The sequence below is a fragment of the Trichoderma evansii genome (genome assembly GCF_050947405.1).
Source record: "Trichoderma evansii strain SZMC 28006 chromosome Unknown GGI43scaffold_2, whole genome shotgun sequence".
Taxonomy (NCBI): Eukaryota; Fungi; Ascomycota; class Sordariomycetes; order Hypocreales; family Hypocreaceae; genus Trichoderma; species Trichoderma evansii.
This window is the reverse complement of record NW_028145204.1, coordinates 446,097-472,291: the sequence shown is the minus strand read 5'-3', so window position 1 is coordinate 472,291 and position 26,195 is coordinate 446,097. Positions and strand designations below refer to the sequence as shown.

The 26,195-nt window shown below is 48.9% G+C and overlaps 8 protein-coding genes across 8 annotated transcripts; 6 read left to right on the top strand and 2 right to left on the bottom strand.

Annotated features, from left to right (window-relative positions):
• Positions 1-3,873: 3,873 nt before the first annotated feature.
• Positions 3,874-4,792, top strand: GGI43DRAFT_141386 (uncharacterized protein). Its single transcript, XM_083199299.1, has one exon. It carries the CDS (start codon positions 4,054-4,056, stop codon positions 4,510-4,512), a length of 459 nt encoding a protein of 152 aa, XP_083064694.1. The 5' UTR covers positions 3,874-4,053; the 3' UTR covers positions 4,513-4,792.
• A 563-nt stretch (positions 4,793-5,355) lies between these two features.
• Positions 5,356-6,939, top strand: GGI43DRAFT_429420 (uncharacterized protein; the record flags this gene model as incomplete). Its single annotated transcript, XM_083209115.1, has 3 exons — positions 5,356-6,109; positions 6,187-6,854; positions 6,910-6,939. Exons 1-3 carry the CDS (start codon positions 5,830-5,832, stop codon positions 6,937-6,939), a joined length of 978 nt encoding a protein of 325 aa, XP_083064693.1. The 5' UTR covers positions 5,356-5,829.
• Positions 6,940-7,851: 912 nt separating this feature from the next.
• GGI43DRAFT_392632 (40S ribosomal protein uS13) lies at positions 7,852-8,707 on the top strand. The gene is made up of 3 exons (XM_083204580.1): positions 7,852-7,877; positions 8,075-8,205; positions 8,305-8,707. Exons 2-3 carry the CDS (start codon positions 8,120-8,122, stop codon positions 8,603-8,605), a joined length of 387 nt encoding a protein of 128 aa, XP_083064692.1. The 5' UTR covers positions 7,852-7,877; positions 8,075-8,119; the 3' UTR covers positions 8,606-8,707.
• Positions 8,708-8,917: 210 nt separating this feature from the next.
• Positions 8,918-10,089, bottom strand: GGI43DRAFT_392631 (guanine nucleotide exchange factor SDO1). Its single transcript, XM_083204579.1, has one exon. It carries the CDS (start codon positions 9,888-9,890, stop codon positions 8,970-8,972), a length of 921 nt encoding a protein of 306 aa, XP_083064691.1. The 5' UTR covers positions 9,891-10,089; the 3' UTR covers positions 8,918-8,969.
• A 198-nt stretch (positions 10,090-10,287) lies between these two features.
• Positions 10,288-12,808, top strand: GGI43DRAFT_141236 (tryptophan--tRNA ligase WRS1). Its single transcript, XM_083199298.1, has 7 exons — positions 10,288-11,044; positions 11,109-11,194; positions 11,250-11,299; positions 11,365-11,584; positions 11,659-12,088; positions 12,146-12,199; positions 12,270-12,808. The coding sequence occupies exons 1-7, from the start codon at positions 10,748-10,750 to the stop codon at positions 12,573-12,575; spliced, it is 1,443 nt and encodes a 480-aa protein (XP_083064690.1). The 5' UTR covers positions 10,288-10,747; the 3' UTR covers positions 12,576-12,808.
• A 958-nt stretch (positions 12,809-13,766) lies between these two features.
• Positions 13,767-15,486, top strand: GGI43DRAFT_420252 (carboxypeptidase C PRC1; the record flags this gene model as incomplete). Its single annotated transcript, XM_083207788.1, has 2 exons — positions 13,767-14,262; positions 14,330-15,486. The coding sequence occupies 2 exons, from the start codon at positions 13,767-13,769 to the stop codon at positions 15,484-15,486; spliced, it is 1,653 nt and encodes a 550-aa protein (XP_083064689.1).
• Positions 15,487-19,254: 3,768 nt separating this feature from the next.
• On the top strand, positions 19,255-21,110 carry GGI43DRAFT_141219 (GNS1/SUR4 family-domain-containing protein). The gene is made up of 2 exons (XM_083199297.1): positions 19,255-20,169; positions 20,229-21,110. The coding sequence occupies exons 1-2, from the start codon at positions 19,399-19,401 to the stop codon at positions 20,874-20,876; spliced, it is 1,419 nt and encodes a 472-aa protein (XP_083064688.1). The 5' UTR covers positions 19,255-19,398; the 3' UTR covers positions 20,877-21,110.
• Positions 21,111-22,462: 1,352 nt separating this feature from the next.
• Positions 22,463-23,818, bottom strand: GGI43DRAFT_141185 (FYVE zinc finger domain-containing protein). Its single transcript, XM_083199296.1, has 2 exons — positions 23,141-23,818; positions 22,463-23,079 (listed from the first exon to the last, which is right to left on the bottom strand). The coding sequence occupies exons 1-2, from the start codon at positions 23,618-23,620 to the stop codon at positions 22,708-22,710; spliced, it is 852 nt and encodes a 283-aa protein (XP_083064687.1). The 5' UTR covers positions 23,621-23,818; the 3' UTR covers positions 22,463-22,707.
• Between the last annotated feature and the right edge of the window lie 2,377 nt (positions 23,819-26,195).

Below are 26,195 nucleotides of genomic sequence, written 5' to 3'. Positions count from 1 at the left end.
GGACGCATATATGCCATGGAATACGATTTTCTTACTACACCCCTGCCACCTTAATACCTCAGCTAAGTGAAGTATCTGGTGATCGCGAATAAGCTTGAGACATCTACTACAGTTTTCATAGCAGTAAATTCGCAAATAGAATAATGTTTCTCCCTCCAATGCGCAATTATCTTTTGTATTTTCTTGTATGGCTTATAAGAATGCATATTGAATATATTTCTGTTGTACCGCCGTTGACTCTGGCCACTGCATATACTCCAATAACCGGATACCATAGGCAACGCATTCTCCGGATATTCCGCCTACATCTTCTGAGTAATATAGAACCCGCTTGATGCGTTCATCCATTCATTTATTATCATGATGTGATACCGGCACCAACCCAGCTACCTACCTTACTCAGATAACATGTGTTTGGGTTCCGACTTGTCGCGTAGCATCTTGGTTGTTGTCGGAGCGAACTAGCACGAGTATGATGCTTTTCTAAAAGGCCTCTAATACTGCCTCTTGTCAGTCATAGACTGCTATAGACTCTCATTGATTGCCACACGCATGCACGGCTAGAGTATCACTCTACTGTTTGCCAGTATTGGTATACGTCAACTCAACATGATGGCAGCCCTTCAGTCCAATAGATGATACAGATAGCCTACCTTTGTTATACGATAGAAAGTTTAAACAGAAACTATGACATACGAGAGGCATTTGACTTCTTATCGTATGTAGTCCAAAATAATAGACTCAACGTCGGTGCATTCGCAGATCTCTATAGCCACTGACGTGTAACGAATGCTACCTGGGTACTGAGATGGAATAATTTCAATTTTTTAGAAAATGATGGGAAAGAGACATCTGCCATAATACTTGCCTTTCTGTAGTTTATTATATATACTACATTATGATAAATAGCAGACCCGTTGCTCTTGATTGGTTGTTATCATTGAAACATTGAGACGGCCATAAATAAATCCCGGTTGGCACAAGATGCCCTGCAAATGAATACCGGCTGACATCGTAGCCAATATACGTCCCATGTTAACTACTAATTCACTAAAGATTTACATTCTAAGCTAAAAGCTTCTGAAGAAGATCTCTCGATTAATACCATCTGCAGGAATGTCAAAGCTTCATGATCGAAATCCCGTCTTTGATCAGTCTCCCCATCAGGCCGCTGATAACTGCGGGGCCTCGGCCTAGAAGCGCAGATCGATCACGGAAGTCTGACAGGCTAGGTCGCATCCAGCGTTCCAGCATTCCAGAGGCCTTCTAGTTCGCACATGTCAGTCCGGGGATGGATTGTAACAAAGATCAAAAGATGGAACTCTGGGCACGGGTAACGTAGCGCTGGCACCGCGGTTTCAGTTCCACCCATTGTGTGTGATTTTGTACTGGTTTTTTTCTTCTACTTTCTCCTTTTGGAGTGTTGGGTCTCAGGTACGCTAAACAAACGCTTGCATAACGATGTTTGTCTTGAATGGTAGGTTGGGAATACAAGTGCACCGCAGCCTGCCTCGTAGTTTTTCGCCCCCCTCAACAATCTCTCAACCAATCAAGGAGGCAAAGCGCTATCTTCTGTAGGGCTGCTCTCTGCAAGATTATCCCGTACTGTGGCTGAAGGTCTAGAAGGAAAAAAGAGGCGCCAGCATCGGAGACGACGAGAGATCAACGTTGTATCGCCGGCCCTTTGCGGGAACGGCACTACCGAAGGGAGGGCGTGTTGGTCGGTAAATGAAGATGGTGGCACACACGGAAAACCGCCACAGCCGCTGAAGACCCGAAGCTCGAAGAACCATGGCTGAAGCCTTGGACGGCTTGCTCAGCGGTAGTAGCAGATCGCCAAGGGTGGGAGACACGTTCGGCCACACGGTTCGGGACTGGGTCAGTGCTTAGATAATCCGTGTCGCCCAGGTTTACTGCTATATTGGATAATATGCCGGCGCATCAAGAAGGAGAAATTAAAGCTTGATGCGGAAGCGCCGAGGCCGTTGAGAATCTACGAGCATACGACGAGTAATAGTATAAGCAGTTACCTATGTATAGTAGTAATATCAATTTATAGCATGTGTAAGACAATGTTACTACTACTAGTAGTAGCAGTAATACACACATGTAAGCAAAATACTACTCTTAGGCACATATGCAAGGAGCACAGATCCGTGACCGATCGAAAGCGAGCCCGTCGCCATCGAGCATCGACAACTGACAGACATCCCTGTCCGTTTGCGAATCCCACGAGGACCTTTACAGAAATATCTGCTATTCAACACCAAAGGCGCTAACGTGGACGTGCGACGGCCCAGCGAGTCAGTGTGGCCCAGCGTGACCAATAGATACTCCTCCCGTCTGGGATTCCTCGGCGACTCGGGATGTGTGATTTGAATAATTTGTGCAAATCCAAGTGAAGCACTGCTTACGACGAGGTTCTACACTGCCGGCAAGTCGCCTCGTAAGTCGCTGTCGCATCAAACGCCACATCGAGCGGGAATGCTGGACCGAAGTTTCACGATAACGCCGGCACTTCAGATAGACAGCCTCGGAACAATGAGGGAAAAAGGCAATCGAGGGCAAATTGCACACAATGCTCCGCACTTAGTAAGACTCTCTGGCTCTGTCTGCGCGCAATCACGAGCTCGTGAGAAAACGGAACCCGCGAGAGACAGAGTGCCCACCCTGTCCGCGTGGCGTGGCCAGTGCTCAGTGAATGCTGGGATTGTCCGTGGAATAGACGAGTCCGGATGTCCAAGCTCGGCCTACCAAATTGATGTCTCGGGCGCGGTCTCCGCTATTACTATTACTGTGCCCGCGGATAAAAAAAGAAAGACACGAGAGTAAGCCGGCAGATCAGGAGGAGCGAAGAAAAACAAAAGATCAGAAAAAAAAAAAAAAAAAAAAAAAAAAGAAAGATTTAATTAAACGTGCATACATAGCCTGCCGCTGTGGCCAAGATTGCTTCGTGTTGTCCCCCTCCCCTGCGATTCTCATGCATCTCGGGTGGCGTTCCAAGGTTCTGGCTCTAGCAGCCCTTCCAGAGAGATGGTGGTGTACTGGACAGCAGCCAAGGAAATTAAAAATCACAAAATCTCGAACGGCGTGAGGGTTAGCGGTGCCTCCGCAATCCTTCGCACTGACTGCCAGCAGCGAAGGCTTCTAGTATCGCCGTCGGGGTGCACGTTGGGGGCCCAATTCGGCCGGTTCAGCGCCATGGTTGGCCTTGAGGCTGAGAAAAGTTCCGCTTAGGGGGGGCGGCCGTTTAGCGACCTCCTGATTCTCCCTCCTAAACCCCCCCCCGTCTAAAATAGGCCAGGCCAGCCCACTAAAAATTTGTATGCAAACAAGGCCCTTCTCCGGGCTCCAGCGCTCCATCCTGACTTCATCAGTGGGGACTGCGGGAACCCCGGGCTGGGGAATTGCAGCTTACAGAACAAAATTCCTGGAGATTCTGGAGTCGCTTGGGCCCAATTTACCGCTTGCTAAGCCAATCGCGGCCGCAAGCAGCAAATCTGGCCCCTGGTACTTTGGCTGCTGCCTTCCTTGTGCTCCGCTAAATGCGCCGAGCGTTGGAGACGCGGAGAGAATCAGGCCAGTCGCCACCACTGGGCGCTCCGTAAAGGGTACATTGCTGAGCATCGCTGTTGGACCTTTGTGGCACTGCCTGACTAGCAGCAGTTCGCAGATGTGGCCATGGATTCCGTGAGCGGTTTTCCTCGTCCCCTTTAATAGTCCGATGATCTGCTCCCGACGCGCCTGCGCTTGCTTTTTCTTGTCAAGCCTGGCGTCGAAGCTTGTTCAGCCAACTCAGCACTACAAACCATACACACAAACCTTGAACTCATTAGCCCACCGAATCGAATACCTGCCGGGTTCTATATAATATCATCACCCCGAGATTGACGAGCAGTCAATCCACAGCCTTTTGCGCTTTATCGTGATACCCACTCTACATCTACAGCCACGGCTGCTATACTATATACAAACATAAACGTCAACGTCGCTGCCACTTGCGATTCCTTTTTACTATCATCTACTACTTCGCTACCTAGCATCAACATCACAATGGCTATTCGGGAACGTTTCCGCCGCGCCCTGCGCAGATCCGACGACTCAGACACCATCTCTCAGACAGAGTCCAATGGCACTACATCCTCATCAACCCGACAAAGCTCCAGCTCCGAATCTTCGGCCCCTCAGCTCTCACTAAAAAAGACCAGCTCAACACTATCCAAGACATTCTCCTTTGGTCGTCGCGACAACACCAAGAAGAACGAGGAGAAGATTGCTCGCAAGGAAGAACGAGACCGCAAGAGGAATAAGGGTCGAACTTACAAGCACCCCAGCGAGAAGCCCCTGACGGAGCAGAACCTCAAGCACCAGGAGATGCTCAGCCATTTCACCATGACTTTTGGCGCAAGCGACCCGAGCCAAATCATCGACCCCGAGTTTGATGGCATCAGTCCCTGCTGCACTCGCAACTGCAGCATCGACCTCGGATCGTCAGAGAGCATAAATGTATAATTGCAGCAAACTGGTAGTTTACTGCAGCATGTGCAATTGCTTGTCGGAGGCCGACAGCCGAAATCGACGCGATGCCATGCCACCACCACCGGGAATTTTTCCTATTCGTCAAATCCCACGCACCGGCTATATGCACGCAGCACATCAATTAACTCTTTGAGTATCCAGTCCCCAAAAAATCACCTGACTGGCAAAGACTGTGTTGTGGGCAACGTCGGCTGCTTTTTGATCTCCATTCGATCTTGTTTTATATCGCTACATCTTTTGTCCCACACTGGGCCTTTCCTTTCTACCTTGTCGTTTAATATACTAAGAGACGCCACCACCAAGCGTTGGTGGGTGGCCAGCGTACCTGCATGAGGGGAAATCGGCCAAGGGTCTAGATCTATCTAGACTCACGAGACCCTCATGCGACCGCTGCTTTTTTCCTTTTCCTCTTTTGGTGCAATCCGCATTTGAGCTACGGCGCTGCGGAATTTGCAAATTCGGCTTGTGTATGGTTATTTTATCACGACGCAAAAATGGTTATGATGACGGGGTCGGATTTATACTACATCTAGATGCTTGCGGTGGTTTTTTGCATCTTTGCTCAGAGCTATTTTCCTTTGTCACTTGAATTTTTTATTTTCCATTGGATAGATGGAATAGGGCATACATTCTACAGGGCTACTAGCCTGGGCTGTAGAGGGAACACGGCGTTGGAGGAAGAATATCACGAAGCATTGGGCTTTATATACAGTACACATTTTGCGTACTAGTATCTCACAGTTTAGTATCTATTTTAATGAATGAATCTATGGTAATTACCAATACCAACAATATCTTCCACCATGCAATGTGACTTTCGCTTTCATTCCCCAGGTTTGGTCCTTTTTATCTTTCAGGATGCTGGGTGAAGGTGTAATGTCTTCTTATTTGTCGAATGCACTTAAGCCTTGCCTGTAGTAAAGGCTATCTCTCCTTTAGTAGACCAGCAACATCCCTCCTCTCTTCCAACCTGCCACGATCGCTTCTCTTATCTGATCATATTTTATTCAGTGTATAGCATGATTTCGATACTAATCATTATCGCGAAGCCTTCATGCTCGAGTTTCCCCACCAGGCAGCTGGCGAATGTAGAGAGACAGTGAATGTTGGCAGGTGCCTCTTCGCGCCTTCCTTCTTAAACACCAAACGCGTCACTGCCTTGTTTCCCAAACTCTGCCTTCGGATGAATTTTTAAGAGCAGAATTTTGGCTGTGAGCTTCATCTTCTCCTTCTCCAAAGCTGCACACTCTCTTGACTGACAGTCTTCAGGCTCAGCAGTCGTGAGAAACCATGCCGGCCAAGTCGTTCTACGTCCTTAGGCTCAAGACAGTGCCGACCAAATACGGCCTGTCCAAGAACATCCAGGATCTGCTCACAGCCCTCGATCACTACCATGACGGCTCCATCGACGCGGTCGAGCTTGGTAGACTCGTTCGCTTGAGTCCTAACCGGAGAGCATCCATTGCCAACACCATCCAAAAATGTGCCGGTTTACTCAAGAAGTCGCCCGAGGAGATTACGACTTGCGTCGAGGTTATCGAAATGTGCACAGAGCTTCTCGAAATCGCAGGTAAGTAACATATGGAACTTGATAGAAATATCCTTCTGCTGGCGCTGTATTTTCAATTATTGACGGTAGGTTGTTAGATAGGAAGCCCCCGATGGACGGGTTCCCTTTTATGCGACTCCCAGTAGAGATACGAGAGCGAGTCCTCGATCTTATGATTAACAACATCTTCCGAACCAAATCTGTTTTACCAGCTTGCAACAAGAATAGCGGCTGCAAGTGCCCTCGATTCGATCGAGACACTGTCTTTCAGACGGCTCAGATGAAGGATCTTGCATGCATCTTCGGCTCCAACCTCATCACCCTCGAGTTTTTTCGAGTCTTTTTCCGCGAAAAGACCTTTCGATTCAGATGCACCTGTGAATTACATTCGCATCTAATCAACAACGACATGTTCCTCGATAATGTGAGAAGCATTGTGGTCCACTGGAGTGGCCCTGAGTCGGCAAAGACATTTCGGCTACTGGCAAAAATGCCGAAACTCGAGAGTCTTGGGATAATCATTTCCAAGTTAACCTTCATTCATCTTAACGAACGATCAGCCCTAATGAAGAGTTTCTTTCCCTTGGCGTTTAAAACCATCAGAATAGCAGATGTCCTTGGTTTAGATGAGCTTTTGGAATTACGTGGACTTCACCAGGTAGGAGTGATGCTTGCGCCGACATCGAGAGGTGGTTCTCAGTCAAATGAGATGGACCGGGCAAACCTCTTGGAACTTCTTTCTAGCAGATTGACGCGGGCGAAGGAGGTAAGTCTATAACCTTTTAGGCCTTCGTTTAGAGCGCCCATCTAATTTTATATAGGATGATGACCACGACATAGAGCTGGCGTGAAAGAAATGGTGGCGTGGGTCATTTTAACTGGCGGTATAACACCAAATGGTATTGCGTACGGAGTTCTCTCTTCTCTTTTTCATTCATCTTCGGTTGGGTTGGCTCTATCGCCCGGAATGTTTTAATTTGCTTAAAGTATACGTTTGTACTGGACCAGCTGGTGGATTGGGTGATCAAGTTAAATAATAAGCATGGTAGTTAATGGATAGGGAGATCATAGACGTAGCCATAGTCATGAGCTACAGCCACCGGGGCTCTTATTTACTAGGAATGGTGGTGCATCGTGGTATGTAACAACAGATAAATTACGATAACCTCCATAAAAGAAAAAAAGGCCTCGTACTCAAAAAACGTTGTGAATGTTCTTGTCTTGTGCTCATACAAGAAGCATGAGCATCCGGCTCAAGATCAGCAGGCGTGGACACGCTGACCGAGCATGGAAACAGACGACGGACTACTAAAGTTGAGAAGATCTACGGAGTACCTACCGTGGGAGCATGCTATTTTCCAATATTGGCTTGAAGAAGAGGCTCATTGGTATTACAGAGACGCTCTATGCCGCACTCTGTCAACGAGCTTTAGCAGTCGCGAGCTAGAGCTGTCGACGAGAACTAGCCCGGCAAAATTTTGTCTCTGTGGGAGGATAGCGAGTGCAAAACACAAAATACGCACGGTAGGAAAACACTGTAGTCGGAATCTTAGACGCCGGTAGTCACGTGAAGGAGGCACGTGATAATTTGCGCTGGCAGGCGCTTTTGTGTGCCCTACTCTGTGGCCCCACAAGGGCCGAAAATTCCACCATGTTTAGCGAGTCCTGTGAAATCCTCCGCTCTCTTTACTTCAACCCGAACAATCGATTCTAACGAGCAGCAAGGCAACGTCCGATACAGTTGCCCAGCATGTCGCTCGTCACGGGAGAGAAGACGAACTTCCAGTTCGTAAGTCATCCCTTCACTCTCCTCATTCGCATTCAAGAGATGGGTTTCCATTTGCTACGAAGTTTTTACGCGATGGTCGAATGTCATTGATACAGCGGAACAAATTTCCGGGCATCTGGGATACTTTTCTTGCTGCGGCGACGAGGAACAATATTGGGAAAATGAAAAGATTTTCGGGCTAACAGTCAATTGTCTAGATCTTGCGTCTTCTGAACACCAACGTTGATGGCAAGCAGAAGGTTATGTACGCCTTGACCAAGATCAAGGGTGTCGGTCGCCGATACTCTAACTTGGTCTGCAAGAAGGCTGATGTCGATCTGAACAAGCGGTACGAGAACATCCATCAACACCAGTTTCTCTGGCAAAAGACTACAAAAAAGTGGAATGCGAAGAATTTTTGGAAAAACTAACGAATATTTTGCTACAGTGCTGGTGAGCTTACCTCCGAAGAGCTCGAGCGTATTGTGACGATCATCCAAAACCCCACACAATACAAGATCCCCAGCTGGTTCCTCAACAGACAACGCGACATTGTTGACGGCAAGGACTCTCACATCCTGGCCAACGGTGTCGACTCCAAGCTCCGTGAGGATCTTGAGCGCCTCAAGAAGATCCGCGCTCACCGTGGTCTCCGACACTACTGGGGTCTCCGTGTCCGTGGTCAGCACACCAAGACTACCGGTCGTCGTGGCCGAACTGTCGGTGTCTCCAAGAAGAAGGGTGGCTAATGGTTTTATTGTTTTCGGTCTGGGGTGGACAGGCGTGACGGCTGGGTTTTTCATCGTTATGATGAGCATTTCGAAGGGATTGCTTTCTGGCATTCGCAGCTGGAGCTGTACTCTAGATCAGAGTCAAATGAATTAAAAAGCATTTTCAAAGCGTTTACCATGATGACGGTGCTCAAAATTATGATGAAGGCCACAATTATGATGAAATCCCTGCCGTACCTGGCGAGACGTATAGACATTTGTCACGATGGAACAAAAAGGAGTTCTACGAGTTATAGAGTTTTTTAAGGATCAAATTTCTCTTAGGGTATCATTTTATTCCTTTTTTTTCCCTTTAAAATTGCTCTACTTTGTACATGCGTATTTAATCTTCATGTGTGACCGCCATATCCAAGACCTCGACTCTGCCTTGGCCTTTTGTCTCATTACCAATGAACTCAGACAGAGCCTTGAAGGCACCCGGCTCAGCAAAGCCCACTACCTCCCATTCCGAACCCATGACATCTTGGTTCTCAACCTCTTCAATGTAACCCAGAATCCTATCCTTGACTGTGCCAGGAGCCTTTGTTTCGCCGTCCTCGTCTTTTGAGGCCGTCTTGGGGGCCTTGATGGCCTGCTTGAGAATATTCGTAGGGCACGTAATACGGAGCTTCATCCTAGCACGTGCAACGGGAATAGGTTGGAAAGCAATCAGCGCCTTCATGGCGTCTAGGGCCTGACTCTTTGCGCTCTTGGTTGTCACAACGCCAGTCCAGATGTGCTCCTTTGTCTTGGGCTTGGCCTCACCGGCCTCCGTCGTCGTAGGGGTGGCGGTTCCTGAATCTGTCGTCTTCTCTCCGGTATGCGCTTGTGAACTCAGCATATCCAGGGCCTTTTCAATCATTCCAGGCGTATATATTCTCTTCGTTCTCGGATCCACCAGTTTGCTAACCACAATACTGATGACCTCATTATGTACTCTTTCTAACTGCGCCGCGCGCTCCTTTTCTCCAACTTGTAGCTCTCCCTTTTTCAAAATCTCGAGCACGATGTCGTCGGTGGACTTGCCCTTGCCAAAGGCCTTCTCAAGGTCCTCCTTGGGCGCGGTCTGGCCTTTGGAGACGTTGAGGAAGACGTTGGGGATCTGAAGGACATTGTCGAGGTCGGTTTCGATGCCGGAGCGCCACTCGAGGACCTTATTCTTGTAGCAGGCGATCTCGAAGCGCTTCTTGCCCTTTTTCAGGCGCACGAGCGAGACGTTTGTCAGTTTGATCTGGTTGGAGGGAAGGGTGATTTGGCGAGACATTTTGGCTTTAAATAAAAGAAGGGTACGCTAGAAAGAGAAGAAAGAAAATAGTTATTGCGAAGAAAACAAGAAAAGAAGTGTAAGGAGGAGTTGACGCTTTAGTGGAGGAAAGTTGATTTATAGCTTGGTGATGCGCAAAGAAATGAAAAACGACGTCAAACTTATTAATACATGCAAAGGCTGGCTGGGCTGATAGCACTTTGGCGGGGGGAAGAGAGCGGAAAGTACCTAGAGATGACAAATATAGACCAAGGCTAGACTATTTTCGGGTGATGATGTCTTCGCCACTTTTCGTCCTTTGCCTGGAACAGCCACTCTTTGGCAGTGCATAGGGAAGAGTCATCGTAAGAGTCACAATCAAACTTGTTACCGGCATATCTACTAAAAGGACAATTTTCGTCAATTAAAAACAAGATATTTTTCATGGGACTAGATTGAAAGCATACATCTATTTTCACAACGTGTGTATCGCTGAGAGTGTGCCTAAAATAGTATAGCTAGCGGTGTATTATTTCCTCACTACGTTCATATTTGGGAGCTGATGCACACACTATCAACTTTTTTTTTTCTTCAAGGCATTACCCCACCAAAATATGCGAACCAGCCTTGCGAAACACCCTGGCCTTTGAAATTCTTCCCTCTGCTGATATTCTTGCTGGCATTGCCCCGCCTTTGTGTGTGTGCGTTGAGTCACAGGAGGGTCTTTTAGAGTCATAGAATCCACTGAAGCTTTGCCTTGTTGGTTCTTGTTCTTATTTTTGTTAAACTCGTTTTATCGATTTCACGGAGATATTGTGAAATCTCGTCCCAGTTTATTCCCCAATCTCCAAAGAGAGTGTCTGTTTGAACTAGCTAGAATGGCCGACGCTACGATTGCCCCGGCTGTCGAGGACGCCACTGTTGATGCCCCTGCTGCTGCATCTGGCAAGCAGGACATCAACCCGTGGTCTGTGTCTGGAGAGGTTGGCGAGGACGGAAAGGTCAAGGCCATCGATTACCGAAAGCTGATTGACGAATTCGGCACCAGCTTGATTGACGATGCGCTGCTGGAGCGCTGGGAGAAAGTGACGGGCAGCAAACCCCATCGATTTATGCGTCGTGGAATTGTCTTTAGTCACAGAGATCTTACCACGATCCTGGATCGTTATGAGAAGGTGAGAGAAAACTTAGGAACTTATGAATGGATGAGGTTCAGGTCGCTAATATATGAGGTGATAGAATGAGCCCTTCTTCCTTTACACTGGACGAGGTCCCAGCAGTGACAGTATGCACATTGGACATACTCAGGTGTTTGACTTTGTCAAGTATGAATTTCTCAAAGTGCTTCGCTTGAGTGGACTTTCTAACGTATCTATACAGGTGGCTCCAGGATGTGCTTGATGCACCCCTGATTATCATGTTGACAGATGGTGAGTGACTTCACCTTCATCCTGAATGAGTTAAAGTAAAGAGAAACTAAGACGTATGTGTGCAGACGAGAAGTTCCTCTTCTCAGAGAAGCGAACAATCGAGGAGGTTATGGGCTATACTCGAACCAACGCCAAGGACATCATCTCTGCTGGCTTCGACCCCAAGAAGACTTTCATCTTCTCAGACTACGAGTTCATGGGTGGTGCCTTTTACAGGAACATCTCAAGATTCTCAAAGCGAGTCACTTTCAACGTGGCCAAGGCCGTATTTGGCTTCGACGGAAGGTGAGTTTGTGCTTACCTTCGCATACGCTTTTTGCTGTGATTGAAATCATATCACTGACTTTGCCATTTCTCAGCTCAAACATTGGCAAGATTCACTTCCCCAGTATTCAGGGTGCTACATCTTTCGCCACATCATTCCCCCACATCTTTGGTGAAGACGAGAAGAAGTCGGCCAAGATTCCCTGCCTGATCCCTTGCGCTATCGATCAAGACCCCTACTTCCGCCTGACACGAGACGCCGCCGTCAGCCTTAAATACGCCAAGCCCTCTCTGGTACACATGAGATTCTTGGATGCTTTGCAAGGCCCGGGCTCCAAGATGTCTGCCAGCGACGACACCTCTGCCATTTTCATGAAGGACTCTGCAAAGGAAATCAAGACCAAGGTCAACAAGTACGCTTTCTCAGGAGGCCGAGAGACTGTCGAGGAGCATCGTGAAAAGGGAGGCAACCCTGATGTTGATGTTGCATACCAATACCTGCAGTTCTTCTTGGAAGACGATGAGGTACGGCGATATATAAGATACCCATTTCAAACAAGTTTTTACTAACAATACGGTTAGGAACTGTCCAAGATTAGAGCTGAGTACTCAAGCGGCAAGCTTCTGACTGGCGAGGTGAGTACTCTACTCCATTTGGAATCTCCCCTACGTCTCCATTTCGATATGCTAACCACTCACTGAACAGCTCAAAGCGATTTGCATTGCCAAACTCCAAGAGTACGTCGGTGCATTCCAGGAGAGGAGAGCCAAGGTTACCGATGAGGTCGTCAAGGAGTTCATGGCCATCCGCCCGTTGGAATGGCAAGGCAACCCCAAGGTCCCTCGCGCTGACCTTGTCGTGCCGGTGGTAAAGGCGGACGAAGCCGCTGCGGGTGCTTCAGCGGAAGGCGGAGAGAAGTTGACCAAGAACCAATTAAAGAAGCTGCTAAAGGAGCAGCAGATTGCGGCGAAGAAGGCGGAGAAGGCGAAGCAGAAGGAAGAGGGCAAATAGACGATGCTCTTTAGCTGGGAGCTTGTTTATTATAGGAAAAAGAAGAAAACAATAAAACAACAAGAAAAAAATGTTGAAAGTAGGTTTTTTATCATGAATACGTAGACGAGTGAAGATCTCGTAGGATGCAGCTTTGAAGGGGTTTATGCTTCAAACTACTCTTTGTTATACCAAATTTCTTGTCCATCTTAGGCAGTCCATGAAGTGTTCTTCATAGGCACATAGAAACTCTATCTGGGCCATTGGATGGACGATGTCTTTCTCTTGGAGTACTTCTTACTCCTATATTCTTAATTAGTGCCAACTGTATAGAATGCTGGTAAGGGGCTACAGCTGCATTATTAAGAGCAGTCACCGGAGTAGTGATTCCATGGCTGTGATGACTGTGCTAATAGAGTGCTGATAGGCACCACGTGAGCGCCCTGAAGTCGGTGCGTGCCGGGGGCTTCAGAGTCTCCTCGCCCGATGCGGCAATATGTGGACCCGGTTGCTATCCTGGGGGAACCTTTGTTTTGTGCACGGTTTTGGATGGACGCCGAGTTTGCCAAGTATTGGTACTTTGTGCATGCACGGAGGTGTTTGAGCCTGACGAGTCGGGCTTTGTTTGTTGAGCCACCGCCCGGCAGATCTGAGACTGGACGAGTGTGAGACTTCAGATGGTGGCTTTATGCAAGCATATCTGGGAACCTGGTAGTGCATTGATGCGCACAAGTACTCTATACAAGTGACCTTCATTGGCTTGGATTTGCGCGCCATCAAGGGACACAGGCACTCCTGGGTATGGGATCCGCCGCAAGCAGAGCCGAGTGCCTGGCGGGATGCGTCATCCTTAACAGCCCGCAGCGCTGCTTGGGTGATTATCTGTTAACCGACTGGCGTGATAGACCTGCGTGGGGTAGCAGATAGCGCAGGTAGGTCCAGAGGATTAGGCCCCTTGGCTGCTGCTGGCGCCTTTCCCCGGAGCTTATCCCATGGGAGAGGTTGGGCGCCGCTCAGAGGGAGGGACGGTCGCCTACGTAATGGCCGCCAGCCAGCCTCCTCAAACGCCCTTTTAATACCCAACGCTTGTTCCTCTCCTTCACCTCCATTTCCATCCCTCGATCATCAATTCATCCCCTATTCCATCTCCAATTCATCTTTTATCATCGCCGGCATCAGGACTCTGATACCACTAGAATAGGCAGCAGCAAAATGCGGTTGTCTACTTCCGCCCTCGTCCTGGGCGCTGCCTCGTCGGCCATGGCGCTGCAGGACCAAAAGGTCCTCGGCGACCCTACCGTCGAGCCGAAGCTCAACTTCGGTCTCGACACCGACTTCAAGTCCTGGGCCGCTTCTCTGAAGGACTCCTTTGGCGAGCTCACTGCCGATGCCAAGGCTCTCTGGGATGAGGTCTCGCTGCTTGCTCCCGATGCCATGGAGGCCTACCAGGCTCAGGTCAAGGCCATGAAGGCCAAGAAGCACTCCCGCAAGGACGACAGCAAGTGGGACCATGTCGTCAAGGGTGCCGATATCCAGAAGATGTGGGTAGAGAGCGAGTCTGGAGAGTCTCGCCGCAAGCTGGGCGGCAAGCTGTCCAACTACAACCTGCGAGCCAAGAGCGTCGACCCGGGTAAGCTTGGTGTCGACTCGGTGAAGCAGTTCAGTGGATACCTCGATGACGACGAGAAGGACAAGCATCTCTTCTACTGTAAGTGCTTTCTGGCATACTTGATGCCATATGCAGGCCAATGGGCTAACCAAGCTTTGTTTCATAGGGTTCTTCGAGTCTCGCAACGACCCCAAGAACGACCCAGTCATTCTGTGGCTCAATGGCGGCCCGGGATGCTCTTCCCTCACCGGTCTTTTCTTTGAGCTGGGACCCGCTTCTATCAACGAGAAGATCCAAGTTGTTCACAACCCACACGCATGGAACAACAATGCTTCCGTCATCTTCTTGGACCAGCCGGTCAACGTCGGCTACTCCTACGGCAGTGGCTCCGTTAGCGACACCGTCGCTGCTGGCAAGGACGTTTACGCCCTCCTCACACTCTTCTTCCACCAGTTCCCCGAGTACTCTACTCAGGACTTCCACATTGCCGGAGAGTCATACGGTGGACACTACGTCCCCACCTTTGCGGCGGAGATCCTCAAGCACGAGAACCGCAACATCAACCTCAAGAGCATTGCTGTCGGCAATGGCTTGACTGATGAGTTCACTCAGTACGCATACTACCGGCCCATGGCCTGTGGTGAGGGTGGCTACCCTGCCGTTCTGAGCGAGAGCCAGTGCAACGCTATGGATAACGCCCTCCCCCGCTGCCAGAGCCTCATCAAGAACTGCTACGACTCTGAGAGCGCCTGGGTCTGTGTGCCCGCCTCCATCTACTGCAACAATGCCTTCATCGGCCCATACCAGCAGACCGGTTACAACCCTTACGATATCCGCTCCAAGTGCGAGGACTCAGGCAACCTGTGCTACAAGGGCTTGGGCTATATCAGCGATTACTTGAACAGGGCTGACGTCATGGAGGCTCTCGGTGCCGAGGTCTCGACCTACGATAGCTGCAATTTCGATATCAACCGAAACTTCTTGATGCATGGTGACTGGATGAAGCCCATCTACCGTCTCATTCCTCAGATTCTGGAGCAGATCCCCGTGCTCATCTACGCTGGTGACGCCGACTTCATCTGCAACTGGCTCGGCAACAAGGCCTGGACCCAGGCTCTTGAGTGGAAACACGGCGATGACTTCCGCGCCGCTGAGGAGAAGGACCTCAAGGTTGCCGGCAGGTCATACGGCAATGTCATTTCATCACACAACTTGACCTGGATCCAGGTCTATGGTGCTGGTCACATGACACCGACAGATGAGCCTGAAGGCAGCATCAACTTTGTCAACCGCTGGATCGCTGGCGAGTGGGTTGCTAAATAAATTGAAATTGCGGTTATGATATCCAATGGGTTAACTGGTTAACGTATAATCAGACGAAGAATGACGACGTATGGATGCGCCTGGCTGCATGTTTATAGTATCATTAGCAACCAGAACAAATGATTGATTACATGACAATGAGTATTGTTTAAATTGATATCCTGAGATTGTATGAAGTGAATTGATGCTCTGTCGTGATGTGAATATACAATTTTATATATATCCCTTTATTTATCTCACAGGCGAGTGGGATTCTATTTTTGCATGAGATTGCAACATGTCATTTTTTCATTCTTTTTTCCTAAGGTGTCGTTATTAAATACTATTCATACAAGTATCACAAGCCAAAACATACAAGCACAAGTTCAAGTTCAAGTGAGGTTTGCGAGCCTCGGAGAAAATAGGATACTGGAAAGGAGGTTGTCCGAGGCTATGGTCGGTGATAGGACCCCTGGAATAATTCATTTCCGCAGATACGTGCCAATACGGTGATGTTATCTCGTAGGCCGCGGGGTCCGAGATATGGTTTTATTTTACTTTTATTGCGATGCATTGGTGGTCAGAATTTTTACTGGCATGGTGATACAAGAGAGATGAGCATGGTGTAATAGGTATCGAATCTCTGTCTTCCTTTTGGATATGGTGGCAAATGGTTGAAGGTACATAGAACTTGGCGCTTTGGGGATTTTGCCTCCTCGATGGAGTACGAGTAACCGGCTTGGAGGGGTTAGATAGGATTGGATAGGATAGGGCGGTGAAAATCAGTGGGCGACGATCGGAACTCTTTTTTGTCTTCCATTTTTTCATTGACGGGAGATGCGGATATGGAGGACTTGGTGATTCATGACATGTCTCAGAAGCAGCGGGAATTACCGCTACCAAGTGGCATGGTCTTGATGTATCCTAATCATCGTGCAGCGTGTAAGTGCCTTGGCGTGGATTCGTCGGGAGCGCTGTAACTTTTTTTCTACGGGGAAGAGATAGCGAATTTCGGTAACTAGAAGCGGCGTTAGCACCTTTTTGCGTGGCATGTAAGACACTCGACTACAGTGAAGATTCTCATCCTTCTCACATGAAAAATACAGCCAAAAGAAGAGAATATCCTGCAGCGATTGAGCATTAATTCATTGACACGTGCATTGTGTATCATGAAGCTCGGCAATTGATATACGAAGTACATACAGATCGTGCGGGGGAAAGGAAAAAGCACAGATGTTATATGCAACGTTAGGCGTATAGGTGGCTGTGTGATGTGACGCTAATGAGGGTCTCCTCTTCCCCAACAAAAAAAAAATCTGGAAGGTTTTCTACGATAGGGCGAGCTGAAACTTGGGACTGCCATTTTTCGATTCTCCGCATTTTTATTGCACACCACAGGCGGGTAGAGATGGGGCTAAACTTTTGTATTGGTGCGGCTGACCGGAGCATAATCCCAAGTGGTATCTGATTGCGAGACAGCAGTCGCTGTGGTGGTGTGGGAGATCCTTTTAGTGATTAGATTTGATTGTTCAACAGTTGATGGCAGCGCTATTGGGGGCCTTTCATGTTCGTTCCTAGGCAACCGATGCAATGAACTCCAGAAACAGTGAGTTGTGCAGGCTTCCTACAATTTGATTCAAGCACGTTCTCCGCGGCTTTAGAGCATAAATCGACTCGTGGAAGAAGTCTGGTGCATTATGCCGTCTTCCGAGTGATTGGCGGGGTTTTCACATCTAGCATCTACATATTTCCGGCTGTCCAATGCAAAAAACCACGGGGATAATAACGGATGTTTACTTGTAGATGGCATCAAAGCCACAGCAAAAACCACGGGGATAATGACGGATGTTTACTTGTAGATGGCATCAAAGCCACAGCAACACACGCACAACACTGGGAACAGGGCTGGAAAACGGGTGGCACTTGGTGCTACTCGGGTCGTTTCCGGCTTAGAGCCAAGGTTGGGCTCTTGTCGGTGGAGATGGCAAGGGATGCTAAGCAGCTCGGCATATAGAGCCAGCCAATCACCATGCCTGGGAGGTGTCTAAAGGAGATGCACAAGCTGGTAAAGACGGCTATTCTAGTGATTATTGACAGATCAAAAAGGAAAAGAGAGGCGAAAAGACAGGCGGTACGTGTATCGTATCAGTAATGCGGCGCATAATGTGCTCTGCTTCATCCCTTTACCGCTCGATCCGGCCTGGCTGGCACGACCCCGTGACGGTTATGATGCGATGTTGCATGGACAATCCAAAGCCACAATGCAATCGTGGAGGGGCGCGAATGCGAGCATGGAGAGGGACAGGGAGGGAGAAGAGGGGAGAGAAGCGAGCGCGAGAGCAGGTATGGAAAGGATAGTGAGAAATCATAGCATTTACAATCGATGGTATGATACAAGAAGTGGCAATCTGAGGAGGATGAGATGAGCTTTGAGAATCAATAAGGCTCTTCTGTAGTCCAGGTCAGCTCAGCTCGGTTCAGCTGCCTGTAGACAGGATTGGCATCAACTGGGCGCCACGAAATCGATCGACCTGCTACTCCGCGGGTTCCGAAAGGACGGGCAGGGGGGCGTGAGTCCCGCTTCATTCTGCCTGTACAGATTGCGGGTGAAGGTACTCCTAAATAGCCTTTTTGGATGCCGGCGAGAGCGGCAGATTGATAACATCGCAGGTACCTTCTCGCTGCAATCTCCAGCTCGACGCTACGGACGAGGCTATCAGCGCCAGGGCTTGCCCGACGGCCGTGGCCAGAAGCCAAAACAACAGGGGAGACGCAGGACGACCGCCGGCTTTAAGAGACAGTTGCAGTCTAGAAATGATGCGGAATAGCCTCGCTTCTGGGGGCTCTTATGACATCGATATTAGCTGTTCTGATCGGGGAGTGGCAGAGGTATCCGGTACTGGGATTCCCTGCGCAGAGACATCAAAGTTTGTCGGTAGCCGGTACAATGGCATTGCTTCGATGAAGCTGAGGCTGAACAAGGTTATTCTCTTATTAAACATCAGTCCGCCTCCCTCGAGCTTGTCTGGCACGCGCTCAAGGTTTTTGCAAACAAAAGCTCTTATCTCTCTCCCCTTCTCCCTACATGAATCAATTCCATCTGCATAGATTAAGCGGCAGAGAATTCTTAATATTTAATTCATAATAACCACGACGCGCCCTGGGCAAGCTGCTGCCCCAGATACGCACACCCAAGTACATCTCTAAAGCCTGCGCCGTGCACTCAGAACTTTAAAACCACTTTACTTTGCAGGGAAAGCATCAAGGGAAACGAATCAGGAGTTGCTTCTCCAGGCTCAGACCCCTCGGCACAGCCAATGAAAAAGCATTGATAATCTACCACCATCTGCATTCGGACGAACTTGTTGACTTTTTTTTCTACTTCTTGACTTTTTCCCCTCGCTTGCACCGTCAAGAGCTTTGGTCAATAGCGATCCGTTGACCCGCCTGTGCCCCAACAAATTCGCCAGGCCGCGTTTTTTCACCCCTCCCTTGGGAAAAAAAAAAGAGCCTCGGCGGCGAGAGCGGGTACCATCGCCCTCTTTTTTTTTTCAACTGATAATCTAATATCTCTGTAACACGGAGAAATTTATTCTTCCTTCTCCCTCTGTTTATTTTAATAATTCTGTTTGGTGCGACTTGCATTGATCGAAAGAAGCTCTTCGTTGCTGCTGCTTTAATAGCCAAGTGGGCACCGCTAGCACCAGCTGCATTACATCCATTACTGCTTGCAGGCGGCAGTAGTAAGAAAAAAAAAAAGAACAAGCGTGCTTGTCTTAGTGTGAGAGACTCTGGTTGGACGAACGACTTACACCCGTTCTTGCATTCCAACGAGCCTCACTTTTTTTCCTTTATTTTTTTTTCTCGCCACAAGCATTATACATACATACGACTCTGTTACGAATTCGTTTTTGTTCAGTTCAACCGTTCAACATGTCTAATCTTCAGATTTTGGGCTCAATGCCCGATGCGAGCCTCTTCAACTTCCCTCCAGCCAACCCTCCCGCACCGCTGCCACCGGCGCATGTTCCTACCTCTATTCTGAGGCCATTCAACATTCCCGACCATCTCTATGGAGCTGCTCTGGATGCCCGAGTCCCATTGACCATCGCTGCGGTCTATGCCATCTCGGCCAAGCTGCTCAACAAGTATAACAAGGCGCGCAACAAGAAGCCATGGGGCATCAGCAAGACTCGCCCTTTCTTCGTCTTTGTTGTGCTGCACAACATCCTCCTCGCTGTCTACTCAGCCTGGACCTTCTGGGGCATGGTGGGCGTCATGCAGAGGAGCATTGCTCATCCCTTTGGCCCTGGTGGCTTTGCTGCCACGGCTGAGAGCTTCTGCCGCTTACACGGACCTCGCGGTCTGGGCAACTCCATGTACTACAATGATACCACCTTGGGCTGGGATACCGCCTCGCAAAGCACCGCTGAGTATATGGCTGCTGGCAATGGCATGCCCAACAGCCTTGAGCCCGGCCGCATGTGGAATGAGGGTCTTGACTTCTACGGCTGGATCTTCTACCTGAGCAAGTTCTACGAGGTCCTGGATACCTTTATTATCCTGGCCAAGGGCAAGTACAGCTCGACTCTGCAGACCTACCACCACGCTGGTGCTATGATGTGCATGTGGGCTGGTATGCGCTACATGGCCAGCCCCATCTGGATCTTCTGCCTCTTCAACTCATTTATCCACGCTCTGATGGTAAGTTTAGATCTGTTTCCGCGACTTATATCTTTCTGTTTGCTAACTGCCATTTTCAGTACACTTACTACACTCTGTCGGCCTTTTCCATCAAGATCCCCAACGTCATGAAGCGCACCTTGACCAGCATGCAAATCACCCAGTTTGTTGTCGGAGCCTCTTTCGCCATGGTTCACTCCTTCATCACATACATTGCCCCCATCACCTCCACTCACGTCGTAGCCGAAGACGCTCCCGTTACCAGGAGCGCTCCCATCGACTACATCATCCCTACCGCCGTCAGTGCTCTGGATTCGCTCAAGAGCCTCATCTTCGGATCTGACAACAACGGAGCTGCTGCTGCCGCTGCCGCTCCCAGCGCCCAAAAGATGACCACCGTCACCCAGACATCACAACTCGCACAGCCTTGCATCGTCACTACTGGTGAGACTTTTGCCATTTGGCTCAACGTGCTCTACCTCGCTCCCCTCACCTACCTCTTTGTCAGCTTCTTCATCGCCAGCTACGTCAAGCGCAGCACCGCCGCGCAGAAGTTGAACGGCAAGACTGCCCGAGACATGGGCGACGAGGTCACCCTCGCTGAAAAGGCCGGCTGGGAAGCTGCCCGAAATGTCGAGAGGGAGGTCTATGGCGGCGAGCAGATGCTGGACGGCCATGCTAGCACCAGCACCAGCCCCAAGGCCAAGACGACCAAGCGCAGGGCTTAGAAAGCTCATAGAAGAAGGGGAAGAATAACGACCCCGTGGAGGACACACAATGTAGCATCAGTTGCTATAGGGGGGAGAGTCTTCACAATCAAGGGGTTAAAACGCTGAAAATGGGCGAACTTTTTTCTTTGCGTTTTTTTGTTTTGTGCTAAACTTGTTTTATTAATTTCACGGGCATGGGAAAAGAAAAGAGTTCAATAGCTTTTCACACAAAAAGGACCTGGCGTTGTTTAAATTATTAACATTGGGGGAAGAAGAGAATAAGAGTAGATGATGACAATGATGATGCTGATTGCATAGGGGAGAAGATCAATAAATTTTCATACAACTACATGGAAAAAGATGGGTGTGGATCTACACATGTCTTTTAATACCATAAATTCATAAAAAAAAAAAGAAGAAATATATATATATATACTACTTGACTGATGTGCCTATTCTCATAAACTATTGGAATTGTTGGACTGCTAGAGCCGAATATCAATATTGACTGTAATAAGAAAAAAATTTTGTGAAGGCTGAATAAATTTACATATATAGGTATATAGACGAGAATCTAGAGTTATTTCAACTCTATAAAAGTTGCCCCATCAGAAAAAAAAAACAGCAGAATACATGTATAATCTGACACTATTTAAGTCAACTGTATGAATATACATATTATGTGCTTTTCTTATCCTCTTTCACTATTTCCTTCCTAAATGCCAATATTAACTACCAGGCAATAAAAAAAAAGGTTTATGAGGACCAAGTAAATTTACATGAGTAGCTAGAGACGAAAATCTACAACAATTCCAACTCAATATAAATTGTCTTATTAGAAGAAAACAGCAGAATGCATGTATGATCTCAACATTTTTCAAGTCAACTTGATGGATATACATGTTAAGTACTTTTCTTATCATACTTTACTATTTCTCTGTGTTATTTACATTTTTACCTTTTTTTTTTGCATTCACTTGAAAAGGAAGAAGTCGAATTTGCCGAAAGTTGGTGAAACGTTTACATACTCTTGACCAAAGAAAAGGGTGAGATTGTTGCAATATCAGGCAAAGGGGGAATCCAACAATCATTTGTGATAGCCAAGGCAATGTATATATATATACTGCCATAAGAATGCTGTGAGGCGATACTGAAGTGAGTTTCATAGCTACAAATATTAGAGTAAAAGAGATGGATGAAGAATGGGGCAAGTATCAAATCACAGTCATTGAGTAGTAAAAACGATTGTTTAAAAGAGTAAATATTTGTAAAATCAATTATCCATCTATAGTATCGCAGAGAAACAATTGAAGCGGCCTCATCCGCCATTGGGGTATTGCCACCTCCATAAACACACATTCCCCCTTCAAGGGAACTATTATAAAAAAACAACGCCTGCTTTCCCAAAAGATATATCTAGTAGCTGTATCCGTGCTGTTCTAGAATCCTGAATTTCTGTCCCTTTGACGCTTTCTCGACCAAGCCTGTCGAGAAAGATGATGTTTGCCATGCAAGTTGATTTGAAAAAGAAAATGAGAGATATAAAAAAGATCTCTGCGCTTATAAATCAAGCTTGTCCCATTTGAAACAAAAATAATATGGGATGTGAAAAGGTTGAAAAGAAAAAGAAATTAAAAAAAAAAAATCATCAATCTGGTCTAATGTTCTATCGTCATTGAGTTGCTCGTAAATTTCATGTTTCGCTCCGGGTATCATCGATGATGCCGCCACAGCGGCGAAACGAGTGTAGTAGGGGAAATAACCCCTGACTTATAAAATATCTTGAATAGATGTTGCTCATCAAAATAAGAGCTATTCGTAGTGGTTTGACTTGCTCTGCTTGTATGTCTTAAAAGGTGCTCCAGTTCCAGTCGCGGGGAACACTGGCTGGAATCTCAGGACCCTGAGGCAGGCCGAAAGGCGTTCCGGGCGGAGCAGCAATGGGTGATGAGATGGCGCCATGAGCATCGGATGAAGCCGAGCTAGAAACCTGGCTACCTTCGCGGCTATGCCATGTCTTGAACTGTTCGAAGCAGTGGTTGCACGTGCGTGAGGGGATGGCACGCGGGTTGAAGTTTGCGTTTTGGTCAAGCGGGAGCGCGTAGCTGGAGTGCCAGTCGCAGAAGATGTTGCCACATTTGCGGCAGTGGTGGCGGCGGACAAAGTAGCTGAAGTTGCGCTTGCAGGTCGGGTCGTCGCAGATGGTGGATTCAGTATCGGGCTGGTTGGGACGATGTTAGTATGAGATGAAGCCTTCGTATTGAATGCTGATGTAAACTAACCTTCCAGTGCTTGCGAGTGGGCTGTTCAGTAACGTCGGGGAAGAGCTCGAGATTCCACTCTCCGTCGATGCTGCTCTTGCCGCTCTCGCTGGCACGGCGGCTGAACTGCTGACCAACGAGTCCACCGAGGCTCATGAAGCCGGTGTTGGAGCGACGCAGCGTCGTGTCAGATCCAGAGTCGGAGCTTGAGTCACCCGATCTTGACTTGGTCAAGGGCTGTGATGGGAACTCGTTGTTTGCACGCAGAGCTGCGGGCATGTAGAGGGGACGCGCATGGCGAGCCTTTGGCGAGGGCGGTGTCGAGACAGCGTGGGGAGGTTCATTGAAGCCGTTGGCGCTGTTTGGCGACAGCTGAGGTCCTGGGGGCAGCTGGAATGACTGCGAGCGGCTGTGTGCATGGGGGCGTCTGTTATCAGGCAGAAAGTGGCGGGAGTGCTGCTGCGCTCCTGGAGCGGTAGGCATGATGAGCTGAGCGGCCATTGTGGTCTATTATTTGGGGGCTCTTTTAATTTCCTGGGAGGTTGCCGTGTTGGATGTTGTTGGGCCACGTAAGAGGCGTCTCGTGGGGAGTGTTTGGAGGGAGGTAGATGGTAGGTATCTTGTATCGTGTACAGGATGATGGATGGGAGAAGATGGTTTGGTCCCAGAGGGCTTTCGTTGCACGCTACGCTGCAAAGGACGGCAGAAGGGAAAACAGTGTAGTACAGAAGGGTGGGCTAAAGTGTCGTGAGATGTGAAATCGTCCGACACCCGCAAACTTGCGAGACGAGGTAGTAATATGTTATGTGTATATGTGAGGATGTAGTTTGGCGGGTATGAAGATGAGACGGACAAGAGGGTGAGGCGACGGTCAAGATGTAGATATATGGCAGGCACATGGCAGACAGCACCGAGGCGAGTCTGGCGGGTACTTGCACGGTCCGGAGCAGCTCTCCAGGGCCTCGAGTCGAGATTGATGGAGCACGGCAAACTGGGTCCTCCTATTCATCTGCGTGTCGGGTGTGTCGGGGTGTGGCTGGATTGGTGCGATTTGACAGGGGGCGGACTATCGCTGGGCGGCCATTGGCCAGGCGCTGCGCGGTGGCGATGCGAGTCAATGGATTTTGGGTTGTGGACGGTGTAATACCTACTACCGCTAGCGATGGTGCTTGGAATGGATGATGGGCTCTGGCAGGTGAACCTGGCAGACGAACACATGGGAAATACGGGGCATTGAGATAGCAGGTCGACTTGTGTAAGCTATAATTTGGAGGAGGCAAGGATATACCCAGGTGAGGTGAGATATCTCGGGTCTGTGTGTCGTTGGAGGATCTACGACGACAGGGAAGACGAAGCAAACAGAATCAGTCAGTGGAAAAAGGAAGAAAAAAAAAAAGAGTTGCGCCTAGCTGCTGCTACTGCACCACAGCTGCTTCTGCTACTACTGCAAGCATGCATCATGCACCCAGCTGCAGCCCAGGTCACATATCATGAGCATGCACTCACATACAGACCAGACGGTACACAACATGCTAGGCCTACGACTAATGAAGCTGGGTCGTGGTGGTCTGGACAAGGCACCTGGAGTCTCCTCTTTTTTTCGGCGCTGCTCCAGTGTGGCACGGAACTTTGGGGTTTTATTTCTCTGGGTTGAATTGGTGGGCTGCCTATTGGCCCGCTCAGTCACTCCCACTTCGGCTAACCATCTCCCACTGCCTACTAACCGGCGACTAGAGCAAGATTTGGGTCTTGGGGCGGAAAGTATGGCTGTCGATGCTGTTGTGAGATGTGAGATGCCGGCCCAGTAGTGTTTACGGGCCAGAATATTATACGATTACAATAAGCAGCGTATTTTATGCCTGAACTGTGACGTGCTGTCAAAACAAACAAAAAATCACTGAAGATTTGGGGGCCTAGTCGCTGTCGAAGATGCAGTGCATTCGTCATAGTAAGCTTAACGGGCCAGGGTGGCAGGTGCCTTGTTACCCTTTCGCGCTCTCAGCACGTCCTTACTTGCCTCTGAGAGGGAAGCTGATGTCTCGTGCTGCGTGTATAGAATACATCTGCAGCACAGTGGTCAGAGTGACAATTCAAGGTAGCGTATACCTCCCTCGTGCCCAAAACGAGAGCTTGAAGGGAAAAAAAAAAAAAAAGAGAGCGAGCGCTAATTACTGACTCCCCTGGCACCTTCCTGCAGCGCAAAACGCGCGCCCCGTCTTGGCGGGTTGGTCGTGTAAAGCCGTTCTAATTCGTACGGCCAGCGCGAGCAACTTACAGCACGAGCCTCTATACTGGAAATAGCAGTGCCCTGTGCTCTACAGTAAAGCAGAGTGCCATGGCTTCAACTCCAAAAGGCAAATCCAAACGCCAGCCAGTTCTCGTCAACTCTGGCCGCTCACCCACTAGTCGCCACGATTCGCCCCATCGTATCCGCCGCCCGATTGGCAACGGGCTGCCTTTCCAGATAGGGGTCCTGGAGCCACCAGTGAGCGCGATGGAGCACCAACAACTTACTACAATAGGCCATTGTCCTGGGAGCTACTGGCGGTAGTGCTCGTAACGCTGAGCTGTGGCTCCGTGGCCCAGTACAACTTCAATTTTAGGCCCCCTGCACCGCGCGACGCAACGCAACACAACACAACACAACGCAAACGCCTGGCCTGCACGGTGACACCTGACGACGATGCATGCAGTGGCCTCGACCAGTCCTCCTCAGGCAATGACATCGGCGGCAGTATCTCGATCGGCTCTGGCAATGCAGTGGTGTCGACGCCGCCACTGCCGGGATACGACTAAGCAAAGCAAGCAGAACCTTGCCAGTGGCTACTCACAATGAGGCGAGCACTGTACTGCACTCGATAGCTTTCACATGTTTCCTCATCGAGCTGACTTATACTTTGTGCTTCTTCTATCATCTCGGGCACGGCCGTCAAACTCTCTCTGCCTCATTCGCTCACAGCAGCTTCTCTACCGTATACGACTCAAACTCACGTCTTTACGAGTCCTGTGTTTCCCCTCAATCTCTTCTCCATCTTTCTCACCCCGCCTCTCGCCTCTCCTCTTCTTCTGCGTCTTT